At 47.8% G+C, this 23,185-nt stretch overlaps 1 protein-coding gene across 10 annotated transcripts in view; it reads left to right on the top strand.

Moving 5' to 3' along the window:
• Window positions 1–23,185, top strand: part of Mtcl1 (microtubule crosslinking factor 1) — a 112,827-nt gene that overhangs the window by 61,142 nt on the left and 28,500 nt on the right. For 3 of the 10 annotated variants that reach the window (XR_001782108.2, XM_006524849.3, XM_006524856.3), the window contains exons 4-10: window positions 2,746–2,805; window positions 4,291–4,365; window positions 8,196–9,536; window positions 10,654–10,812; window positions 17,220–17,342; window positions 20,205–20,435; window positions 22,124–22,321. Coding sequence is in view for 9 of the 10 variants with exons in the window: in XM_006524849.3 (XP_006524912.1) it covers window positions 2,746–2,805; window positions 4,291–4,365; window positions 8,196–9,536; window positions 10,654–10,812; window positions 17,220–17,342; window positions 20,205–20,435; window positions 22,124–22,321 (2,187 nt within the window). In the remaining variant the exon portion in view is untranslated. The remainder of the gene's footprint in view (window positions 1–2,745; window positions 2,806–4,290; window positions 4,366–8,195; window positions 9,537–10,653; window positions 10,813–17,219; window positions 17,343–20,204; window positions 20,436–22,123; window positions 22,322–23,185) is intronic. The other 7 variants (XM_011246587.3, XM_006524852.4, XM_017317622.2 and 4 more) reach the window with 4 other exon arrangements.

The raw sequence follows: 23,185 nt of genomic DNA, 5'->3' as shown, positions 1-23,185 counted from the left end.
GTAAGCTTGTTGCAGCACCCGCCCATTGTGTTACATTTCTATACTGTCTCTGTTTTCCTTCTCAGTGTTTCCCTGCCTGGTTTTGCCAATTTGCTGCTCCTGATTTAGCCGTTTCCTGCCAAAGGCTGGAGGTGGATGCTTTAAGCTTTGCAGGTGACAATGGTTTGCCATGAGAGCTTAGCTCTGCCTCTGCTCTGCAAAGCATCCAGGGAGGAATGGAGGCAGGATCCTCGCAGCACATTTGTAAATTGGGCAGCTTGCTTCAGCCACATGGCCCTAGTGTGCCAACCCCTGTTGTAGATAATTCTAGAGTCTCTTTAAGTCCTTATAAATTCTGACTACGTTCACACACACATACAAATGTACATCATGTAGTGTACACACAGACACGTTTCATATTATTCTCATACATATTACATAGTAAAGGGAGGGGGATTTGCGTAAAATGACATTGTCTTCATAAAGGAAGTTAGTATCTCTATAGCATAAAGTCTTCCCACTGGCTAGCATCCATCATACCTTTTTTATTTCTCTCCGAGATAGGACCTGGCTGTCCTGGAACTCACTCTGTAGACCAGGCTGGCCTTGAACTTCGCCTGCCTCTGCCTCCCAAGTGCTGGGACTAAAGGCGTGCATCAACACTGCCCAGCCTCTTTTATTTATTTATTTTTTTAAGATTTATTTATTTATTATGTATACAGCAGTCTCTTGCACAGATGCCTGAAGACCAGAAGAGAGCACCAGATGTGATTAAAGATAGTTCTGAGCCAGCATGTGGTTGCTGAGAATACCGTTTGTTGATCACCAGTGTTTCCTGTGTGCTCTCCTGTGCCTCTGCAGGTTCCTGGTGAACATTAGGCCTTGTAGGGGCTTCTGCTTTGGTTGCTATTATGAATATGGTCTTTTCCAGCTGTCTCATGACTCCTGACCTGGTCTATGGTTTGTTAGATCACAGGCCTGGAAGAGTCCACCCATGGGCTCCCTGCACCCAGCAGGCTTCACCCTGATGATCCAGCCTCCAGCACCCAATGATTTCGCGTCTGAGTTAGGAATCTTCACCTCTGCTTCTGCCTTCCATTTCGCATATCCATGTTTCATTTTCTTGAAGCACACATAGCATCTGCACTGTTATTAGATGACCCACAAAGCTTGGGGTCAGACTTACCACAAGAGGTGGCAGGCCCTGGCTCAGGGATGCGCTTCATCATTGCCGTAGGCCTGCAGTTGCCATAAGCCTGCAGTTATGTTGCTTGTGTTAAGCTGAGGGACTGGGGGCCCTCTGTGCAGTCCTTTTGTAATTCTCCAAGACAGAGTCACCAGAAGCTGGGGTCTCAGTCTTCTCATCGAAATACCCCCCCTCCCCCCGGCTGCAGAGTATAGATGAAACCCTCGGAAAGCCTATGAACTATGGGGAAAGAAGTCTCAGACCTAAGATAGGCTTCTCTGTACCTGCTGCTGGACGCCAGTTCATTTTGTAGATCAAACCTGCCTTTTCTAAAAACTTGAAAAGGAAACGAAGCCAGTTCTGTGGCTGGCATTTGGAGAGCATGCCTCAGCCCCTCCGCTAGCCTTCCTGATCACCTTTGCGGGTCTTAGTTGCTTGTTTAACTCCTAGGTCTCCGGCCTCCTAGAGGCTAAGAAATAGCTAGACTTAGATATTTGCAAGGGGGTGGGGTGTGCTTCGAGACAGGGTTTCTCTGTGTAACAGCCCTCAGTGTCCTGGAACTCAGTTTGCAGACCAGGCTCCAAATCCTTTCCAGTTCCTCTAGGATGCTACTCTTCTTCCAGACTATTCTGTCCCTTTTCATGTCTTATCTTTGCAAGAGCAATCCCAGCTCCCTGTTCGTCTGAGGCACCCCTGGTCCTCAGTTATAATTATGTCTGTGCTTCATATATGTACACAGTTTGCTGAATAAAGCAGGCAAAAGTCTTCTGAAATGTCATGAGCTGACTTTAATAGCATGTATTCACTGGGGTTCCATATCCACACAACCAACTGTACATTGAACATATCTGGAAAAAAATTGAATGTGTATAGAACAAATGAGACAGTTTCTTATCTCCAGCCAAACAATATAGTGTGATATTGATTATAGTATTTACTTGATGTTAGGCATAGTGAGTAATCTAGAGATGATTCAAAGTATATGCAAGGATGTTCATAGGTTACATGCAAACACTACAGCACTTTATTAAGGTATGTAAGCATCCATGATATCTGCGGGATCCAGAAAAGAGGTCCCATCCAGAGACTAAGAGGTGACTTAGAGGAATCCAGGCAGGCACAGAAAATAGTGAGGGACTCAGCCAAAGCCACTTTATAAGAATACATTGGGAGCATTATGAGACCCTTAAGATAATTGCTTTTAATGGTATTACTAATAATACCACAACCTAGATTGCTTTCTTCAGAAATAAGAGCCTTCCACTTTTTAATCTGACCATTCAGAATTCAAGAATTAATTTTGATAGTAACCAAGTAAAGTGCAATTAGGGGGATAAACCAGCTCCAGAGCTGCTTTGTTTCTGAAACTTCCTGTGTTTGTCTTCTTGCCTTCTCTTTACTGTTAAGCAGCAAATAGAGTAACTGAAACAGTTCTTAGACTATAGAGTACTTTAGTATTCAGCACATATAAACTTACTTAAAGGTTGGCTGAGCTTGGTCTCTCTAGAGTCGAGAAGTAGCTCCAACCAGTAGGACCGTGTGACCTCTCAGTAACCAAGTATCGCTTGGATGTTTTTCAGAGTTCTCTGAAGAGAAGAGGCAGTCGGGAAATGTACAAAGAGAAGAAACTTGTTAACCAGGTAAGCTGAGGTTTTTCATCCCAAAGTTCCACTCCTAACAAGAAGCTTCCCCCACCCCCGCTCTTTTAAATTTTCCTTTTGCCTTTAAGACACTAAAAAAAAAAAAAAAAAAAACCAAAAAAACAAAACAAAACAAAACAAAGCACCACCCACCAGCACATTGGCATTCACTCACACCTTCACAGGGTGAACATTTTCTTACTACTTCCACATCTCCATCCTTTTGTATCTTCTTGCTCTGATAACCCACTAGAGCTTTAGGAAAGAAAACCACCTGGCTTTGTGTGGAATTGAAGTGGAGATCGATCGTCTGGGGTTCTGGCGGGTCTCCTAATTGCCGGAAAGTGTTGTGGCCATGAGAGTCATTCACATAGTAAAATAATACAGCCACTGGATGGTCAGGTCCTTTATCTACCACTGTTTTGTGAATGTGTGTGCTTTAAATGTGTAGCTGAACAGTGCCTTATCAACTCACTGAGTAGTCGGACATTCTAGCAGGAGAACTGGGAACATCCAGCCCTCTCTTACATGATATGGAGTCTTCCAAGCTCTCCAGCTGTTTTGAAGTTGCCTTTCTGGATTTCTTTTCTCTTTTTAAGATTGTTTTTAGTATTTGGTGTTTAAAAAGAACAAAGGTGTGATTGGTATATAGTTTCAGCAGACTCTATAGCAAGAGGTAATTAGAGAGATACAATGGGTCAGGGGGACTAAGAGGGCATCAAGGGCCTGTATGTGCCCTGTCCCTGGAAACTCCCTCTTCATGATGCCCCTGGGCATCAGTTACTTTTTCTATTGTTGTGGTAAGAACACTTATTATAGCCAAGGCAACCTACAGAAGGAGGAGGTGTTTGGGCTTATGGATCTAGAAGGATAAGAATGTATCAAGGTCAAGATAGGGAATCACTGAAGCAGGCAGGCAGGCGGCTGGAGCAGCAAGCTTAGAGCTTACATCTTGAACTGAAGGCCAGAAGTAGAGAGATCCAACTCGGGGTGAGTGTAGGCCTTTCAATCTCAAAGCCTTCCCCCCCAGTGAGGCAAGTCCTCCAGCAAGGCCATATCTGCTAAGCTTCACCAGGTAGTGTAACTAAGTAGGAATCAAGTTTTCAGATGCTGGAGACTATGGGGAATATGTGTCCTCTAGAAATTCAATGTTGTTCGAGAACTCAATAGAAGATTTAATTTTTCTCTTACCCCCATGAGTTCCCCCAATTCTTATTGCAGGATCCATTGATCAAAAGGGAATTAAAGACATCCCACTGCTGAGTGGTTCAAGTATCCTGAGTTTAGAATGTGTTTCTGGTTCCCTGTCTCTGGCCCAGCAAAGAGCTTTGTCCTCAATGTGCAGTTACTGACCAATGAGGAAGTTGGGTATGACATGCCAGGCCCATGAACTGTAGCTTCGTGTGTGTGCGAAGGCACTCCGTCTGCGTGGAGTTGCCCCACAGAGCCTGCAGGGTGATTGAGACAGGAGTTTCTGTTCAGCAGAATGGTGGAGTGGAACGTCCTGGGAACTGCAGGTCGGCCACCAAAACCCAAAGGAAGCTGGCACCGAGGCGCAAGGTAGGCAACGTGGGCAGTTGGCTGCTGGGGTGCTGGCTAGGTGGCCGACTTGCAAGCCAAAGAATATATACCAGCAGCGATATATTTCTGTTGCTTGACAAGCCTTTCCGGCTGCTGGTGATGGTGCTGGTCCCTGTGTGTCTGACCCATGCTATGCTTGTTTTTTGCTGCCCATAGTTGGAGTCGTTTCCCTTGGAAAGATAGTTTCCACCTTGTGCTTCCCCTTGGCTCCTGAGACTTGAGCTTGATACTCCCAAGTTTAGGATTTAACCTAGACCCCTCCTCTAGAACCTTGGTAGAGTTTTCTAGAAGTCTTTGGTTTCAATAACAGCTGCCAGCTGTGGGATCTCTTTGTCTCATTAGGATAGGAGGGAGTAGACTCTTCTTCAGAACAGGCCAACTCAGCTTCCCTTGGGTAGAGGCACCCCTTTCTCTCATCATCCTCACAGAGTAGTAGGTCCTGCTTCAGCTGTAGTGATATCAGGGAGTGAGACCAACTTCTTCACTACTTTCTTCATTTACCAGGCTTGAAGGTTCTCAAGTCTCTCCCTCCCTCTCCCTGTACCCCTCGCTGCTCTAGTCTGGTGGCAGGCCCTGTAGTGTGCTGCATGGGTGTTGGTAGAAATGACAGCATGCTTTATCACGCATCAGAGTGCCTGCTTTTTTGGAGTTTTCTTTCTTCAAGGAAAAGAAGACTGGAGAATGATGGATCTTCAGATGATCTGCAGACTGGATACTCTTTGGGCTAATTGTGACATTGATGATGTTGCTGTCCTTGGTCTAGGTTAAGGGGGAGAATGGTGCTAGAGATGACTCTTAGGAGGTGATGGATGGTGGAAGTGTGAGGGTCAGGTTTTCCAGAAGCCAGGATGACTGCGGGGCTCTGTGGGATGCTCTGCTTGTATGAGCAGGTGATGACCAACACGTGGGAGCTTTTGAGTCTCAGACCTTTCATAGACCCTTCCTTCCCAGTCACTTTTCACCTTGGTCCCAGGAAAGATTGCTGAGAGCCCCTGATCCATACTCCCGTTTAACGACAATTGCTTCTCGAGATGGGTTAAATGTCTCCGGCCATCAATGGTACCAAGGCCTCACATGGGTTACAGGAGATGGCTCTGCACTTCCCTTGGTCGGGCCCTCTTGAGCCTCAGGCTAGGGGCGGCAGAGGATGGGTATCTGGTTGAATGATACTCTTGTCGGTAGTCTCTGCTGAAGGATTCATCTACCTTAGAGGTAGTGGTGGGGTCATTTAGGCGATTTTGGTGACACTCTGGTCACCCAGCTAAGGATAGATTGAAGCTTTTCGCTCTCCCAGTTCCTGTATTTAACTCTCACGAGAATTCAGTTATAGAATGTATTTTCAACCTGTCTCCATTGCTAAGTATTGTAGCTTTCTGCAAACTCGATGTAAACAGTGAGGAGTTGTCAGTGTGTGTGTGTGTACATCTTTGTCTAGCAGGGAGCTAGGAACATGATTTTCATTGTGTTACTTTACAATGTTCTGAGAAATCAGAGCTGTCTGAAAGTATACACCAATGGCTGCTACTAAGCAAATATTCAATAGACACTGGATGGATGGATGGATGGATGGATGGATGGATGGATGGATGAATGGATGGATGAGGGAAGGAGCAGGTGTGCATTCGTTAGTGTCAGGATCAGGCACACTGTGTGTCCTTACAACTTTTGCATGAAATCCTGAGAAAGAAATTACAGCCACAGAATCTATGGACCCATTTTGCTAGTGGTTAAAAGAGCAGAGCCGCTGGGCATGGTGGTACTCGCCTTCAATCCCAACACCCAAGAGGCAGAGATGGTCGGATCTCTGTGAGTTCAAGGCCAGCTTGGTCTAAGAGTCAGTTCACTTGGCCAGAGTGAGTTCTAAGACAGTCAGGGCTACACAGAGAAACCCTGTCCCCAAAACCAGAACAAGAGAAGTCATGGAGTTAGTTATGGAGTTGTTTTGTTTTGTTTTGTTTTTGTCTACCTAACCAAAACTAAATCCTTAGTGTGAAAATGTTAAGAACTCGAAGATTGTGACCTGTGTAGATGGCTCTCCATAGTACACAGAGGGTGGGTGTTGGGGAAGAGGTCCCAGGGGACAATGATGGACCACACATAGGGTACATTAGGCCCCAGGGGACGCTCTGCACATCATGCTTTCTGCAGTTGTCTGGGTCACTCAGTTCTCCTTCCATGAGTCTGTCTGTGGTCAGGGAGAAGCGGGCAAGGCACTAAGCAAATAGTTTCTATATCTCAGTGTCAGATGGCTTTGTTCTGCCAGGTTGTGACAGAGAAATAGCTATGGTTCTCTGAGCTCGGGGACTTCATAGAGCCTCCCAGACAGCGGGGACACAAACAGCCATGCACAGAAGGCTGACGTGTCTACCACGTGGGTGACAGCCTGGACAGCCACCGCTCAGCAAGTCTCAGAGCAGGTGTCAGCACACTCTCCATGTGATGGGGGTTCGGGGGGCTTTGCAGGCCTCAGTATTCCCCCCTCAGTTTAACAGAACTGCTTTATGAAATTCACTGTTCGTATATCCTGAACACAAAAGATACAACAATCCGGTAAGCCAAGATAGTATAGATTACCTGAAGGCCCGGGACCCAGGCTGAAAAGGTAGCTGACTGTCTTAACGTGTCCTGGGCAGTACTCTGGATTCCCTGGAATTCTGTTGAGAACTACTTCTCAGATTTTCAAACACTTAGCTTCTTTCTCTGGTCTCTGTTTAATTTCCTGCTGTGTCACAGCAACCAAAACAGAGGACCAGAACAAAAGGCTCCAAAGTGGCTCTAGCCCGGCAAGGAGCCCAGATGTCTTCACTTGTACTAAGCAAAATGTCCTAGATGTCAGGGTGTGTTCTCATGTGGCACTTCAGCTTGGAAAGCTCTGAGATGCCGACTACGGCCTCTGTCTTCATGTCATTTGGGGAGCCTTGAGGAAGGACACATGCCAAGTGGAAAGATGGATTACCCCGTCTCATGCCCCTCAGCTAGTCAGTGGAAAAGCGAGGCTCTAACTTATTATTATTATAAGAGTTGTTCAACCTCATTGACCTGGTGGAACCTTCTGGATTTTCAGACATCTGAGGGACATTTACAGTGGCCACCAGATAGATGTAGTCCCTGAATCCTGTTAGCTTTACCGTCAGGTTTTGATGAAGGACTTTGGTGACTTGCTCAGAGTGCTGCTGATGTGCCAGGCTGGATCTGCAAAGTCACCACTGGCCACCATGTTGCAAATGGATCTTAGACTTCATTCACTTTCCCCTTCTTCATCCTTCTTCATTTATAACTTGTGTGCTGGTTTCTGTGTTGCATGGTCTTCCCCAAAACTAACTTTTCAGCTTCTTTTTTTTTTTTTTTTTTTTTTAAATTTATTTATTATTATATGTAAGTACACTGTAGCTGTCTTCAGACACACCAGAAGAGGGAGTCAGATCTTGTTAAAGGTGGTTGTGAGCCACCATATGGTTGCTGGGATTTGAACTCTGGACCTTCGGAAGAGCAGTCGGGTGCTCTTACCCGCTGAGCCATCTCACCAGCCCACTTTTCAGCTTCTTGACAAAGCAACAAACTATGGGTCATTTTAGGGTTCCATCTGCAAAGACTCCAAGACTCACTGCTGCTCTGGCATGGCGCCTCTCTTTCCACAAGCCAACAGCACCAACAGGAAGAATGTGTGTGTGTGTGTGTGTGTGTGTGTGTGTGTGTGTGTGTGCAGGTGCATGTGTGTGTGTATATGTGTGTGTACATGTGCATGCATGTGTGTGTGTTAAGGGTAAGGTGTGAGGGGCCCATAAAAAGCACACATTTGGTATTTTCAGATAACCCTCCCTCGGGCTATTCTTGCCTGGCAGGATGACAGTGCGGATTTGAAGTGTCAGCTTCAGTTTGTCAAAGAGGAAGCTTCCCTGATGCGCAAAAAGATGGCCAAGTTGGGGCGGGAGAAGGACGAGTTGGAGCAGGAACTGCAGAAGTATAAGTCCCTCTATGGTGATGTGGACAGTCCCCTCCCAACAGGGGAGGCTGGTGGTCCCCCCAGCACCAGGGAGGCAGAGCTGAAACTGCGGCTGAAGTTGGTGGAGGAGGAAGCCAGCATCTTGGGCAGGAAGATCGTGGAGCTGGAGGTGGAAAACCGTGGCCTCAAAGCAGAGATGGAAGACATACGGGTTCAGCATGAACGCGAGGGAACAGGCAGGGACCACGTGCCAAGCACTCCTACCTCACCCTTCGGAGACTCAATGGAGTCCTCCACGGAGCTCCGCCGGCACCTGCAGTTTGTGGAAGAAGAGGCTGAGCTGCTGAGGAGATCCATCTCTGAGATTGAAGATCACAACCGGCAGTTGACCCACGAGCTGAGCAAGTTCAAGTTTGAGCCTCACCAGGAGTCAGGGTGGCTTGGGGACGGTGTGTCTAAGGGCCCCGCGGCCAGCGTTCCCCTGCAGGAGGAGCTGAAGTCAGCCAGGCTACAGATCGATGAGCTGAGCGGGAAGGTACTGAAGCTGCAGTGTGAGAACCGGCTGCTTCTGTCCAATGCCCAACGGGGTGACCTCGCCGCACATCTGGGGCTGCGCGCTCCTAGCCCCCGGGACAGTGATGCCGAGAGTGACGCGGGCAAGAAAGAGAGCGATGGGGAGGAGGGCCGCCTTCCCCAGCCAAAGCGAGAAGGCCCTGTTGGTGGGGAGAGCGACTCGGAGGACATGTTTGAGAAGACCTCGGGCTTCGGAAGCGGAAAGCCGTCGGAGGCTAGTGAGCCATGCCCGGCAGAGCTGCTAAGGGTCCGGGAGGATACCGAGTGCCTGGTGACCATAAAGCTGGAGGCTCAGCGGCTTGAGCGGACTGTGGAGCGCCTCATCTCTGATACAGATGGTTTCATCCACGACTCAGGACTGCGGGGCAATGGATTGGCCTCACCTGGAGTCCAAGGCGGAGGAGGTGAGGGCAACAGCCCGAGTGAGCCCCACTTGTTGGAGACCATCAATGTGAGGATGAAGGCTTTCAGGAAAGAGCTGCAGGCCTTCCTGGAGCAGATGTCCCGGATTGTGGATGGTCTCTCGCCCTTATCCCACCTCACAGAGTCATCCAGCTTCCTCTCCACTGTGACTTCTGTGTCCCGGGACTCCCCCATCGGGACCCTGGGAAAGGAGTTGGGCCCAGACTTGCAGGTAAGGGGGCTCCCAGCCTTGCCTCCCTGCTCCGTCTCGTTCTTCCTCCTCCTCTTCGCTGGCATTGCTGCTCTAGGGCTCGCACTGCTTACGGCTGCTTGGTTTTAAGTTCAGACCTGCATTGTACTAAAGTCTCCGCGTCAACTAAATCCTTTCTCTCGGTTGGTTTCTTTCTTTCTTTTGTTTTTTTTTTTTTTTTTTTTTTTTTTTTTTTTTTTTTTAATTTTGTTTTGTAAGTTCGTTTTTTATTTCCTTGTTCCTTCCCCTGTTCTCTTCTACCTTAATCACACCACTATTCGTGGTTTAGAGGGCCTTTCACGACAAGGCCACGCCCAGTGGAGGCGCTAGGGACGGATGCAGCCTTCCATTGCACCTCTCTTGGTGTCTCAACTAACCAGCCACCCTGACGAAGAAGCTATGAGGAGTTTCAGACAAAATACCGACTCCCATCACAGTCAGGACACTTAGACTCAGTTAACAAGCGCCCGACTCCCTCTGGTTTATCACCAGAGGGACAAGTGCAGTTCTGAGAAGTCTCAGGCATCCCAGGCCCACCCACTCCCTCTGGAAGATAATCCGGGATGGGGGAGAGGAGCCAGTTCTGAGGAGGCTGGTTTTGAAGGAAAACCCCCGGCTGCGGCTGCCACGCGCTCCTGCCGCCCTCCCTCGCCGCCCAGGGTGAGGGCCAAGGGGAGTTTCGCCCTGGGTGCATGGCCCAGCTGCTGCCCCGGACTGTGGCTTTGGCTGCTCAACCCACAAGTAAGGAAGGCAGAGCCTCTTCCCCGTGTCCTTCATGGGTAGTGTGCCTGTGTCCCCATTGCATGTGTCTTATATCCAGTGTTACACATATCCGCCCCCTAGATCTGCTTTCCACGTTAGTTCCTCCTTTCGCTCATACCCATTCTAGTTCCGTTTTGTTCGCTCTCTTAGGTGTTTGCGTTGATTTCTTTTCTTTTTTTAATTCACGCTCTTCTCTGTCTGATAGTTCTTCCCATTGTCTACCCACTTCATGTTTTACCCTCCACCTCCTCCAGCTTTTACCTACCCCTTTGTCTTCTATTTCCCATTGAAAAATTAAAAGCAAAAGTGAAATAAATCCCCTTCATGCACCTCACAGTCCAAACTGAGAGAGCAGCTGGAATGGCAGCTCAATCAGGATCGAGGGGACGAGCGAGAGGGCCTGCGTCTCCGAGCCACTCGGGAGCTGCACCGGCGCGCGGATGGGGATTCCGGGAGCCACCATGGGCTGGGAGGCCAGAGCTGTTTCAACCTAGAGGTAAGTGAGCTGCCGGGCTCACTGCTGGTCTTTCACCTCCCTTCCCTGAGTGGGTGCTTCATGAGCTGGGGGGATGAATTCTGGACTCACAGGCCTGGGATAGGAAGAGCTGAGCATGTATGCATATAGCAAGCAGTATGCAATTTAACAGAAGCAAGCAGAATCACCATCTACTTGTGGAGAGAAGCCCCCGTGAGGGGCAGAGACTGGCAGAGCCCCTGGCCCTCTAGGGAGAGCACCCCCTGTCACATTTTCTTTAATGTTTCCCCAGTACAATCTTTGGACAGAGTTAAGTATATCCACTTTAATCCTCGGTTATATAACTAAAATGTAACAGAGTAGCCTCATACTGGAGCTATCCATTTCCCCATGGATTTCGTGAGTTTTAGTGTTTCAGGACTCTGAAACTTTCACAAGAAAGCCTCTTTGTTAGCCTGTACAGCACACAGGGAAGGCCTCTATCCCACAACGTTGGTAGTTGCTCGAGGAGACACAAACGCACACTTTTCAAATGGCTCCAGGGTGATTCATCACCGGGACAGACACCCGGGAAGACACTTTCTCCAGCCTTTGATGAGTGGTGTACCACTCATCTATTCCTATCAGAGGCGTTTTGAGCCCCAGGGCTCTAGGCTGGATATGCACTACCAGCTTGGTCTCCTGAGCAAGACGCGGAGCTATTTTCCATCTATGCCACGGGTCCAAGTTCTGCTCTGCTCACCTCCTGTGCTCCCGCGGTGAATCTCAGGAGATCCCTTAAGCTGTGAGTGGGGACTGCCTCTCCCGGAACCTCATGCTTCAGACAGCACAAAGGAGGGTTAAGAACAAAGGATAGAGCGGTCCAGGTCACTTCCTTGTCTTTGGGTGCCACGGTTCCTCAGCACGTGGTCGTCAGTCAGTGGTCTCTTCCTGTGATGGACTATTTAAGAACTGGATCCCCTACCTCCAGAGGCTGGTTATTGTCGTATGTCCTGGCAAGAGAAGGTCTGTAACCCTCACCTCACCTTGGTCCTGTTGATACTGAAGTGACAGCAGGGTGCTGCACTCGCAGACATCACAGCGTTCAGGAACCAGCCACAGTGTTGCAGAGAGAACACGTAATTGAATCAAATACAGATGGACAGTCAGTCTCCAGGAAAGGTAGATGAGTAAATCTGGAAGGTGACATAGCACCACCACCAGCACAGCACAGAGAGCCTGGGAGGACACGTCTGATCTTCAGACTTAATTCCCTTCTTCTGTGGATGACACAAATGAGGCCTTTGGAGAGACCGACCCTAAGTCCCCCTCCCCATTCCTCTCAAGACAGTGCTATGGAACAGAATTGAGTCCAGAATGGTCTCAGCCTGCTCCAGGGTTCCAAGACAGCTGGGCCAGGCAGCCCAGAGCTTATACTATCCATGGCTGTATTTCTGGCTACCATTCAATGACTTTAGCATAGTACCATCATTCTTTCAAATATCTGTCCAGGTTCCTTTCAGTGGTATATACATATTTTAAAGGAAGAAATGAGAAAATGGAAGACGGCCAGGACAAGGGAGATGTTTCCTAGAAGGGGCAAGAACCATACATCTTCCCTTCACAAAGGAATAGGAAAGGGTCGAGTATGTAAACCTTTAACTTTTTGGGAGCCTCTGATCCTGCTATAGTTTTTTTTTTTTTTTTTTTTTTTGGTCAGAAGAGTCCTTCCTTGTAGGTCCTCCGTTGGGGAGGCTGCCCATCCTGGTTTGATGTGTCACTCCCATAGTCTTGCTGGTCGCAATCCTACATTCTGCTAAGGGACCGTGCAGTGGGGGGATTCCAAGGAGCAAGGAAAGCCCCCCAATGACAACCTCCCTCAATTCCCTGCCAGCCATGGAGGCAGCAGGAAGCTCCTAGGAGTGAGTGGGGCATCCCTACTACAGAGGTGCCCTGCACCACAGAGGTGCTCTGCACTGAAGACTCCAGAGTCACTGGGGAGGGAGTGTAAAGCAAACAAGGACACTTTTTTTGTTGTTATGCTGGGGTTGAACCCTGGGCCTTGTACATGCTAAGCAGCTACTCTACCATCGAGCCACACCCCAGTCCCAGTGTAGACATGGATCCAGAGTGAGGCCTGGCTCACAGCTCGGATGTGCCCTGCTGGCAGATGTCTCTGCCCCCTCGTGCGTTGCCTTTTAAATAACCACTGCCAACGTGTACCTGTGTGTAACCCTTATTTAGCGCTCTGTCTTGAGGTCTTAGGGGGGAGGGGTGGGAGCCGTGGGTAAAACCCAGCATTAGAAGAACCTCTCTCAGAATTTAGGTGGAAGTGCTTATTAAAAGGATAGGTTTCTCCAGCCCCATTTGTGAGGCACCTTTGTTAGTTTTGGCCTTCGGAGTGCTGCTGTTTGGGGGCCAGAAGAAAGAGGGCAAGTTGCTACTTTGGAAGATCGAATAACTTTGGGGGGCCTTGGGGGACTGGGTTTAAGCTATGATTACTGCTAGTAACACCAGTGACAGTGTTGCATGCAGCAAGGGGGAAAAAGAAAAGTCCACTCTTAGTAGATAGCAAGCAGGTGCCATATGGATAGCCTGTTGTATGGCTATAGATGGCCGGCTGTTCAGGTGCCACACTTCACCAAACCCAGGAAAGGCAGGGTGTGCCTGAGTCAGCATATTCCTGAAAACAGAAGTCAGAACCCATCCATGCCTGCGAGCTCACGAATGCAAATGCCAGAAACTAACAGCTGAAAGGGTTAGGAGACGTTGAATTCAGAGGGATGAATATTCCTGTCACCTGTCCATCCCTGAGCATGCTGGCGGTGGGCTCCCGCTGTGCTCCGGACTCTTCTCTGCCAAGAGACTCGCTCATGTTAAGAGCGTGCATTGTATGGGACATTTCATGTGGAATGTGCAAGGCACCTTAAAAATAGGCCTGCGAAGTGGCCAGGCACAGACACTGGTCGGGTTTCATATCTAAATGAAACCGAGCCTGCACCCAGAGGATCGAGTTTCTGAGTCAGGCTCTCAAAGGGCTCTTCTTACTTGCTCCTCCTCCTCCTCTGCCTCCGCCTCCTCCTTATCCCTTAATCACTGAAGCACACAGTATCTGTGGTGCCCCACGTCTCAGCTGTGAAATGCCAGTCCCAGGACAGCTACTTGGGGTTTATGCCAAGTATTTGAACATGTGTGGAGCTCATCTACTGAGTCTGAAGGAAGTGGTGGAGAGAGTGTCCAGGACAGAAGGAAGTCATGGTCCGAGTAGCTGTAGAGTTCTTCTATATACGTGCTCGTTGGTCAGCAGACGGATCACAATTTTCTCTTTGCTCTTTGTCCCTAAGCCTTGGAGTCATTTATAAGGTGCTTTATCTGGGGCTGGTCAGAAGGTCAGCAGTGTGGATGAGTGGGAGATGGAGTCTCTGGTGGGAGGAGGGTGGATTTCAGAATGCTGACACCGGGCAACGGAGGCCACGATGCCAAAGCTACTGTCTCTGCAGCCTCTGAGCAAGTGGGTCTGGAGTTTGCTTAAATAAACTGACTATAGAAAAGCCGGGATAAGTTCATTTGTAGGTACTGATCGAAGGAGGTAAGTGGCCAAAGGAAGGTTTTTAAATTCAAACCTCAGGGGTCTGGTGATGAAGAAAAGTATTCATTGTTCTACAGGAAATTTGTGTCATCTGAAAATGTCCCCTAAGTGTATGTGATTGTTTGCAGTTGTGTGGCAGGAGGCGGGATTTTTTGACCATAGCATGTTCGTATTTTGTTCTCTGTAACACTGGAGTGACCACAAGTGTTCGAGTATTTCATTAGTAAAAGGGACAGTGTGTGGAAAGGCACTTGAAAGAGCAAGACTCAAGTGCTCGTGGTCTGCCCTGACAGCTGAATTCTTGCAGATGACCTCAAGGCTCTCTCTGTGACCCTGCACAAGTATGGCTTTAACAGAAAGGTGTGCTAGCAATCAAATGTTGATGAAGAAATAGACTTATTGCTTTATAGTATTTTAAGTATTTATTAAGATTAAAACAAAAGTAATATAAGATTGAACATATCTGAACTGAAACCCAAAATGCCCCCAAAGTCTGAAACTTTTGGGGACCCACAAAACCCCATTAATAGAAAATTCCATACTGTGAGGCATCATGCACAGAATCATTCGAAACACGGTATAAAATTAACCTTAGACTATGGGTGCAAGATACATATAAAACATAGATGAATTTTGTATTTAGTTCCCAGCATATCTTGCTATATGCTTTTCTTAACAGTGAACTGGGTTGGAATGGTTTATGTCTAACAATACAGTATATTGGCTAGTATCTAATACACTGAAACTCAGAGAGAGTTCAGATTCCGAAGCCAGCACCCAGATCCCTGAAACAAGCTTATAGACGACACCCGAGCTGCAGATTCCTGCTGTGACCCCAATGCTGTGGGTGGTGCCCAGCATAGGAAATACCCAGTCATGCTGTATAAAACATAAAACATACCAGGCTGGAGAGATGCCATAGCAGTTAAGAGCACTTGCTGCTCTTCCAGAGGGCCTGAGTTTGGTTCCCAGCACCCACAATTGGGCACCTCTCAACCAAGTATAATGCCACTTCCAAAGACTATAACACCTTCTTCTGGCTTCTGCAGACACCTTCATACACAGGTACACATAATTCACATAGGCACACAAATATAATTATATATATATGTATATGTATGTGTGTGTGTATATATATATATATCATACTTCCATTTGAATAGTGAATTCTCCCGAATCTTTACTCCAAAGTGGACAGAGAGCAGTGTCCAGCCTTTAGACATGTGGCTTTAGGTGGTAGTTGACAGAAGTGGGGACTACTCACTTCGGTAGCTCCAAGGTAATAGGAGACAGTGCAGTGGCAGGGATATTTGATTATCAATGAGCAAGACAACCATTTGCCTACAGGTTGGTAGGCAGACATGAGGAACCTGTGCACCAGCATGGGCTGTGGGTGACAAATAAGATTATCAACTGATTCAGCTTGTTGTGCTTGTTCCAGACGGGCATGAGGAAAGAGTAAGATGTTGTTATGGAAGGTGGCACATACTGAAAATATACTAAGCCATTACAATTGTACATAGCCATAGGCCTCTAGAAGAGCCGTGTCCTCAGTGAAAAGTAGAAATGAGTTAAAGGCAGCAGAAGGAGCCCACAACATGCCTTTATTACAGTAGCCCACTATAGTTCCCAGTTTAAAAAACCACCTAGCCAGGCAGGTGTAATGGCACAGTTCCTGAATCCCAGAGGCAGAAGCAGGAGGATTTCTGTGAGTTTGATGTCAGCCTGGAGTACATTGATAGTTTGAGAGATTGCCAGGCCTATGTAGAGAGACCCTGCTTTTTTTTTTTTTAAGACATTTTTTTTTTCATGTAGCCCTGGCTATCCTGGAACTCACTCTGTAGACCAGGCTGGCCTTGCACTCAGAAATCCACCTGCCTCTGCCTCCCAAGTGCTGGGATTAAAAGCGTGAGCCACCACTGACCAGTTAAACACAAACATTTTGCTTAAATTTTGTTTTTTGTTTTTGTTTTTTTCCGAGACAGGGTTTCTCTGATTAGCTCTGGCTGTCCTGGAACTCACTTTGTAGACCAGACTGGCCTCGAACTCAGAAATCTGCCCGCCTCTGCCTCCCGAGTACTGGGATTAAAGGTGTGCGTCACCACTCCCGGCGTTTGCTTAAATTTTAATGATGCCTCCAATTCTTCTTCCAAAAGTAATGACAGATGTCTCTTTCATGTCCATTTGGCCATGAAGTGAAAGCTTTATCAATAAGAATAACCATACAGATTCCTCAACCTCCCTAGGAGCGTAGTGAGCATTAACAGATCTGTGCGGTCCCTGGACGTGGTATGACACAGAGAGGCCCTGGAAGGAGCTCCACCTATAACAACCCAGGACATTCAGGGCTGTGCCGTGGGATTAGAGAAAGGCACCTGTGGGTGGGTAGAAAGATCTGCAAAAGGCAAGCCATATGGACAGATTAGTAACGCAACCCAGAAAGACCCCAGATGGCTCAGTGAAGTGAGTCTTGGAGACCAGCTGTGTGACAGTGGCCTTGGTGGACTAAGGTGTCGTCACCAAGTCCTACTTGAATGGTATAAACCACTTAGAACCTGCGGAGGGAGCAGAGAGCCTTCCTGTATGCTCAGGAGTTTCTCTCAGCCTGGCTAATGGTTGTTGTAGTTAAAGGTCCCCACTTACCTGCTTCATCTCGAGACACAGGGCAGTTCAAGTAGACACAGAGCCCAGAGCAGCAGGACTCCTCTGGGGGAAGCCCTAGGGAGGTTGCTGTGGTCACTCCACTGCTGCAGCTGCTGTGCTCCCGTGTGTGTCACCTTGTCCAGATGTGTGTCCTGCGTCATCACGTGAGGGCCGAGTTCTCGCTTGCACTAAACCCTTCCTTTATCCTGCCAATCAGCTCAGGGGCTCCCCAGTCTTACCTGAGCAGAGTGTGTCTGTAGAAGAGCTACAGGGTCAGCTCGAGCAGGCGGCCAGACTCCATCAAGAGGAGACAGAGACATACACAAACAAGATCCGTAAGGTAAATATCCCAGGAGGGTTCCAGCACGTCCGCCCTGTGTGTCTCGGAGCCCCTTCAGGAGCAGGGCCGTGATGTATTTGAAAGTGATGTTGTTTGTCGCAGGCAGGTGCCAAGACTCATAGGCATCTCCACAGGTCACTCGGCTGAGAGGCTCACTCTTAGATGCACCAGAGAGAACCTGTCCACCTATCTATTACATAGCACACTTTTCAGTCGGGCAGTCTCTCCTCATGCACAGAGGTGCCAACCTAGAACATTCCAGAGATGCCTTGAAACCACAGAGAGTCCCAGACTTCTCATATGCATGCAGTTCATTCCTGTACTGTTTCTTTCCTTGTGGGTCACGCACGGGTAGAGTGGAACGGCAATAATTAATCGTAAAGTAAAAACACGATAACAATACCCTCCAGTAAACATTATTTAGATGGATGAATTAGCTGTTTGATTTCCTCTTCAATACTTTTGGACCATGATTGACCAGCAGATAGCAATCCACAGAAAACAAAAGCCTTGGAGAGGGAGAAACTGTAGTTTCGGGAACAATCTTCAGATCTAGTTTAACTTTCCTGCAACCATGCTGGTAAACTACCACGAAACAAGGGTGTTGAATGTAACCGGGCAATAAGTATGTCTGTCACTAAAAGGAGTTGTCTAGTAGAAACATCCCCCTAAACTGTTGTCTTTAAAAAAAAAAAAAAACAACCCTGCCACTAATTGAGGTATGGCCTGATTAACTTGTAGTTATTTTTAAAGTTACGAGTCACAGGCTAATTATCCTCTATCCACTGAGGGATTCCCAGATCCAGGTGCTCCTGCCCTGGGCTTCCGAGGACACTGCCCTGCCACTTCATATCTAATTAAATTGTGAGCCAGGATCTAGACGCAGAATTGCCATGGTGGGCAGAGCTGAACGCCAGACTCGTAAGCGTCTCCTGCTGTGCTTTCCCAGTTGCACAGTCCTGCCCAGATGTTTCCTGTACAGGTGAAGAATCCCGTACAGTTACGAGAGAGAAGGAATTATGTGAGAGAGAAGTCTACCTCTCACCAATGTGGTGCACACACAAATGCATGTGCGCACACATGCATGCAGGCATCGCTCCTCCTCAAAAATGGTTTGAAAAGTGAGACAGTTGCTGGAGACGCTGGTGACACAATGGCAGAGTCTCTGCAGTACACAGCACTTGGGCTTTCAATCAAGGAGTGAGTTGAAAAAGATTTCAGAGAAGGAGCTGTTGCCTTTTAGCTCCTTCACATGGGCCAGGAAGTTCTCTCTCAATGTCACCAGAGGACAAAAGGCCAGGCTCGGAGCTCAAGAGGCACCTAATGGGCCAGAACAAACAAAAGCAGACAGAGAGGCGTGGAGGGAGGCCCACAGGTCCCCTAGGTGTGGGCTGGGTGCTGCAAGTTTCAGGAGAGCACTCACAGGCCCAGCTCCCTGAGCGATGATGCTGGTCCACAGCCTCGTGGGAGTAGATGCTGTTGCCTTTGTGCCGCCCCCCAACCCCCCAACGAGGTAGCTGCAATTTCCTCTGTCAGGAGAACACAGTGGGGGACTGCAGGGCTGGTTTTCGAGAGCACCAGGTTGTTCCCTACTCCATGATGTCATGTCTGTATGGGGATGACCAGCGTTTCGACTCTGAGGTCCTGCCAAGGTGCTGTGTAAACCAGTGGTCTTTCTTCTTTATCCTGCTTGAGATGCAACGTGGAACATGTGTTATGACCATAGCCACACTGCACAGCCATGTAGACTTTCTCAGAGGCCATCAGCGTGCGTTGAGCACATCGCCCTTGGCGCTGTCTCCACCGGGAGTTGTAATCCAGTGGTTCCTAAGAATGACTCTGGCGGTTGATGGGGAAAAACCACTTTCGTTTTGGTCTGAGTGTTGAGTCAGGCAAGGGTAAGGGCTGCCATTCTAACCCTTATTTCTGTTTGGTTCGGAAGCCATTGCTTTCCAGTCTCACTGCCACTACAATGTAGGTTATCCTTGAGCCTTTTTCTGCAAAATAAGACTTTATTTGTACCCCTTCGCTTAATGCCAGCACATAGTAAATTACTTCCTGCTTGGAAGAGTTCCATATAAGTATTTTCAAACCAGGACTTAGCCATGTGTGGTGGCCTGCGACCATGGTTCCAGCTACTTTGAAGGGTGAGACAAGAGATTTGCTTTTAGCCCAGGAGGGCAGTCTGAGGGAAATACTGAGACCCTGTCTTAAAAGAGAAAAAGCCATGAATAGGACGTTAATGTAGAGATAGAGATAGGTGATTCTTTAAAGATGCTTTGGTTTCCCTAAGCCGTGATCACATTTAACGTGGAAGCAGGTTATCACATTTGCTTAACACAGTTGAATCCTATACGCTCAGGGCTGCTCTAGTTTTCTGGTGCATGGTAGGTCTCCCATTGTCTTGGTAGTCTCTACCAGGGCTTGAGAGAAGCCAGAGACTACAGGAAGTAAGACGTAGATTTCTAATTCTTTTCTTCTCTGTCATTGTAATGATCCCGTGTGCCAAGCACGGGCACACAGGGGAAATGAGGTCTCCTTACACGGCATCTGAGTCAATCGCAAACATGCACCCAAGTAGCATTTTCCTGATGGGAGGATGGAGATTTCTATTAAGCACCAAGAGGTCGGCAGTGAAGAAGGTTGTAATGCCTTCTTCCCTTTGAAACAGTGCTTGCTGCTACCTCACAGAATTCATGAGCTTGCTAATCACCCTTAAACTTAAAAGGATTCCTACGTTTCACATCTCCTGCGCACCGTAAAGCTTGGGTAGTAGGTAGGCTACTGTAGAGAACCTTGTTTGGGTTTGGATGGCACATTGGATCGACTGCTTTTCACAGCATCTGTTTGATTCTGTTCAAGATGGAGGAGGACCACCTCTACGCCCTGCGGTGGAAGGAACTGGAGATGCACAGCCTGGCCCTGCAGAACACCCTTCACAAGCGGACGTGGAGCGACGAGAAGAATCTGCTGCAGCAGGAGCTCAGGTCCCTGAAGCAGAACATCTTCCTCTTCTACGTCAAGCTCAGGTGGCTGCTGAAACACTGGCGCCAAGGGAAGCAGATGGAGGAGGGAGGAGAGGATCTGGAGGAGGTAACGCCTCCCACCCGCCCAGCCCATTTAGTTTGCATCTGTTGTGTCTTTGGCACCCACCCCCACCCCACTGCCATATCTATGGTGTCCCTTGCTTTTTTTTTTTTTTTTTTCCATTTTTTATTAGGTATTTAGCTCATTTACATTTCCAATGCTATACCAAAAGTCCCCCATACCCACCCACTCCCACTCCCCTCCTTGCTTTTATTTATCTATCTTTCCACCTCAATCCAAGCCATAGAAATGGAGTGGCCTGTCCAGGCACACGCAAAAGACGACCCGAGTGTTGGACTTGGACTTGGGTCTAAGAGTGTCCCCATCTTTAATCCCACTCTGGAACAGTTCTGTTCACACATCCCCGTTGTTGCAGAGAGATGTCAGTCTCTGAGGTCATCACCCAGGAGTCTTCGCTTCTCAGCCAAGCTCGGTGGTTTATAAAAGCCTGGTGCACAAATGTTTCTTGGCCTTGCACATCCCACATACTGAGTCCATCCCTCAGCTTTGTAAGGATTCCTTCTAAGCCTTACAATGGTCATTCTGTCACCTCTGACATCTATACCCATTTAACCGGTGCTTTGCAATTCCTAGATTGAGAGAGCAGGGTTTGTTGCTTTCTGCTTAGTTTCATTTCCATAGAGAGAGCAAGGTTGGTTGGTCAATGAGTGTCTCGCATGTATGTGTGTGTCTGTGTACCATGTGTGTGCCAGCAGCACCCAGCAGTGGGTGTGGGATCCCCTGGAACTGGAGTTATGGATGGCTGTGAGCTGCCATGTGGGTACTGGGAACTAAAACCAGGTTCCTCCTTGCAAGGGCAGCAAGTGTTCTTAGCCTCTGAGCCATTCCTCTTGCCCCTTAGGATTTTGTTTTTGAAACAGGATTTTTGGCTGTTTTGGACTCAAAACAGCCAAAAACAGCCAGCCTAGGCTGGCTTTGAACTCAAGATTCTTAGTCCTCAGTTGCTAAGATTACAGGTTTGGGCCATCTTACTTGGTACTGACCAACTCTTTACTGCCCAACTGAGTGCCCTGTGGCTTTGCATGTCCTGTCCCCCAGTCTCACTTGCTGGGCGGCCTGGGCAGCCACACAGGCCTCTAACTCAGCTATTTCTGTGTTGTGAGAACTTGGAGCCCTTTGAGATGCCAGAGCCTTTTGTCTGCCTTTGAGTAAACAATGCATGCCATTGAAGTTACCCTGAGAATGCCAATTCTCTCTCCTCAGATTGAGGAACATCCTTAAAAATTAATTCAACCAGGTTCCCAGGATCCATGCCATGGAAAAACATGGTCAAGCAAATCCTAGACGTGGCTGTGAAGTTTCTTGCTAAGGAATACACTGGAATTCCTCCTCTGTCATTCACGTCGTAATTTACAAAAAAAAATAAATAAAAGTTTTCATGAGTTCTTTTCTAATAAATTGAGCACCCTTCCTAGACTGCTTAAATGAAAGAAATGCAGGGAGTGGAATGGGCCTCTTAGTGGAAAAGACAGAGAAGGACTTCATCACTTCCAAAGTGAGCAGTTACCCCAGCAGGCCACGCGTAGTTCTAGTGTGAGGCTTGTGTGAGACCAGGTGTTTAAGACTAACTAGTCTTGGCTACTCATAAGGAGACTCCGTCATATTTGAATAGTTGGTCTGTAGAACCAAAGAGTATAGTCGAAGTTAAGATCATTATGCCTCCTGGTTTTCAGAGCGAACATCCAGAGAATGTGCCTGGGCTTGCTGAGCTTGGAGTCCAGGGGGTTCACCAGACAGATGGGATAGACCAGGAGGATGCTGACCAAGGCTGTAGCCTTCCCATGGGAGAGCATGCCCCACACTCCCTGGTACAGATCAGCGAACACGGATCACGGCTACAGAGTTCAGACGGGGGACCACTTAACAAACAGGTAGGTGCCTAGCTCTCAGGCCAGCATTCTGTACACCCAGGAGGGAGACTCTCATCTTATTCCAAATGCTGATGTTCCTGGGTGCACAAAAGTCCTCAGCTGCCTCTGGTGACCTTTTGGTACTGGGGAAAGAATTGGAATGTCACCAGATGTCCTGACATGCCTTTCTTTCACTCCCATGTTAGCTCGTCTATTCATCTGGTTAGCCCATAGCTTAGGACCGTAGTTAGATCAGGTCTATTGAATACCTGCCTCCTTGGACCCAGAAAATTGGTCTCAGAATGAAGAAATTCAATAGGCAGACCTCTAAGAAGAGAGAATAATTGTTTTTAATCATAGAGAGGTAACAACCTTGAAGGGCTTTCTGGTTGGTGTTTAACTGAGTAGTCATTGCCAACAGCACTGCATTGGTAACATATTTTATAAGGAAAAATAAAGAAGTATTTGTTTAAATTCCCATCATGCACAAAGTATTTCACATCTCTCTGACCACTTGAAGCACACAACATGTATTTACATGGTGACACTTTGGACAAATTACAGAGTGTGTTAAGAGGAGTGTAGATTAAATATTACTAAATGGTTAGTGTCACCGAGGACCACAAACAGAAACTCCAAAGGCCAACTCCTCCCACAACCCCACATAAACATTATTTTATCTATCTATCTATCTATCTATCTATCTATCTATCTATCTATCTATCTATCTATTTATTTAACGTTCCTAAAACAAAGTAGTGTCTGTATTTGGAGACTTGAAATCCTGAGAGATCTCTGAGTACTTTCTGACCCTCCTTGGCTTCTCAGAGAGTTCTGACAGGAAGCCTGGATTCCTCACCCTGGCTGCCTGCTTGCAGGGGTAAG

Source organism: Mus musculus, chromosome 17 (assembly GCF_000001635.26).
Source record: "Mus musculus strain C57BL/6J chromosome 17, GRCm38.p6 C57BL/6J".
Classification (NCBI taxonomy): Eukaryota; Metazoa; Chordata; class Mammalia; order Rodentia; family Muridae; genus Mus; species Mus musculus.
Note: the sequence above shows the minus strand (reverse complement) of the source record. Positions and strands in the feature narration are given on the sequence as shown.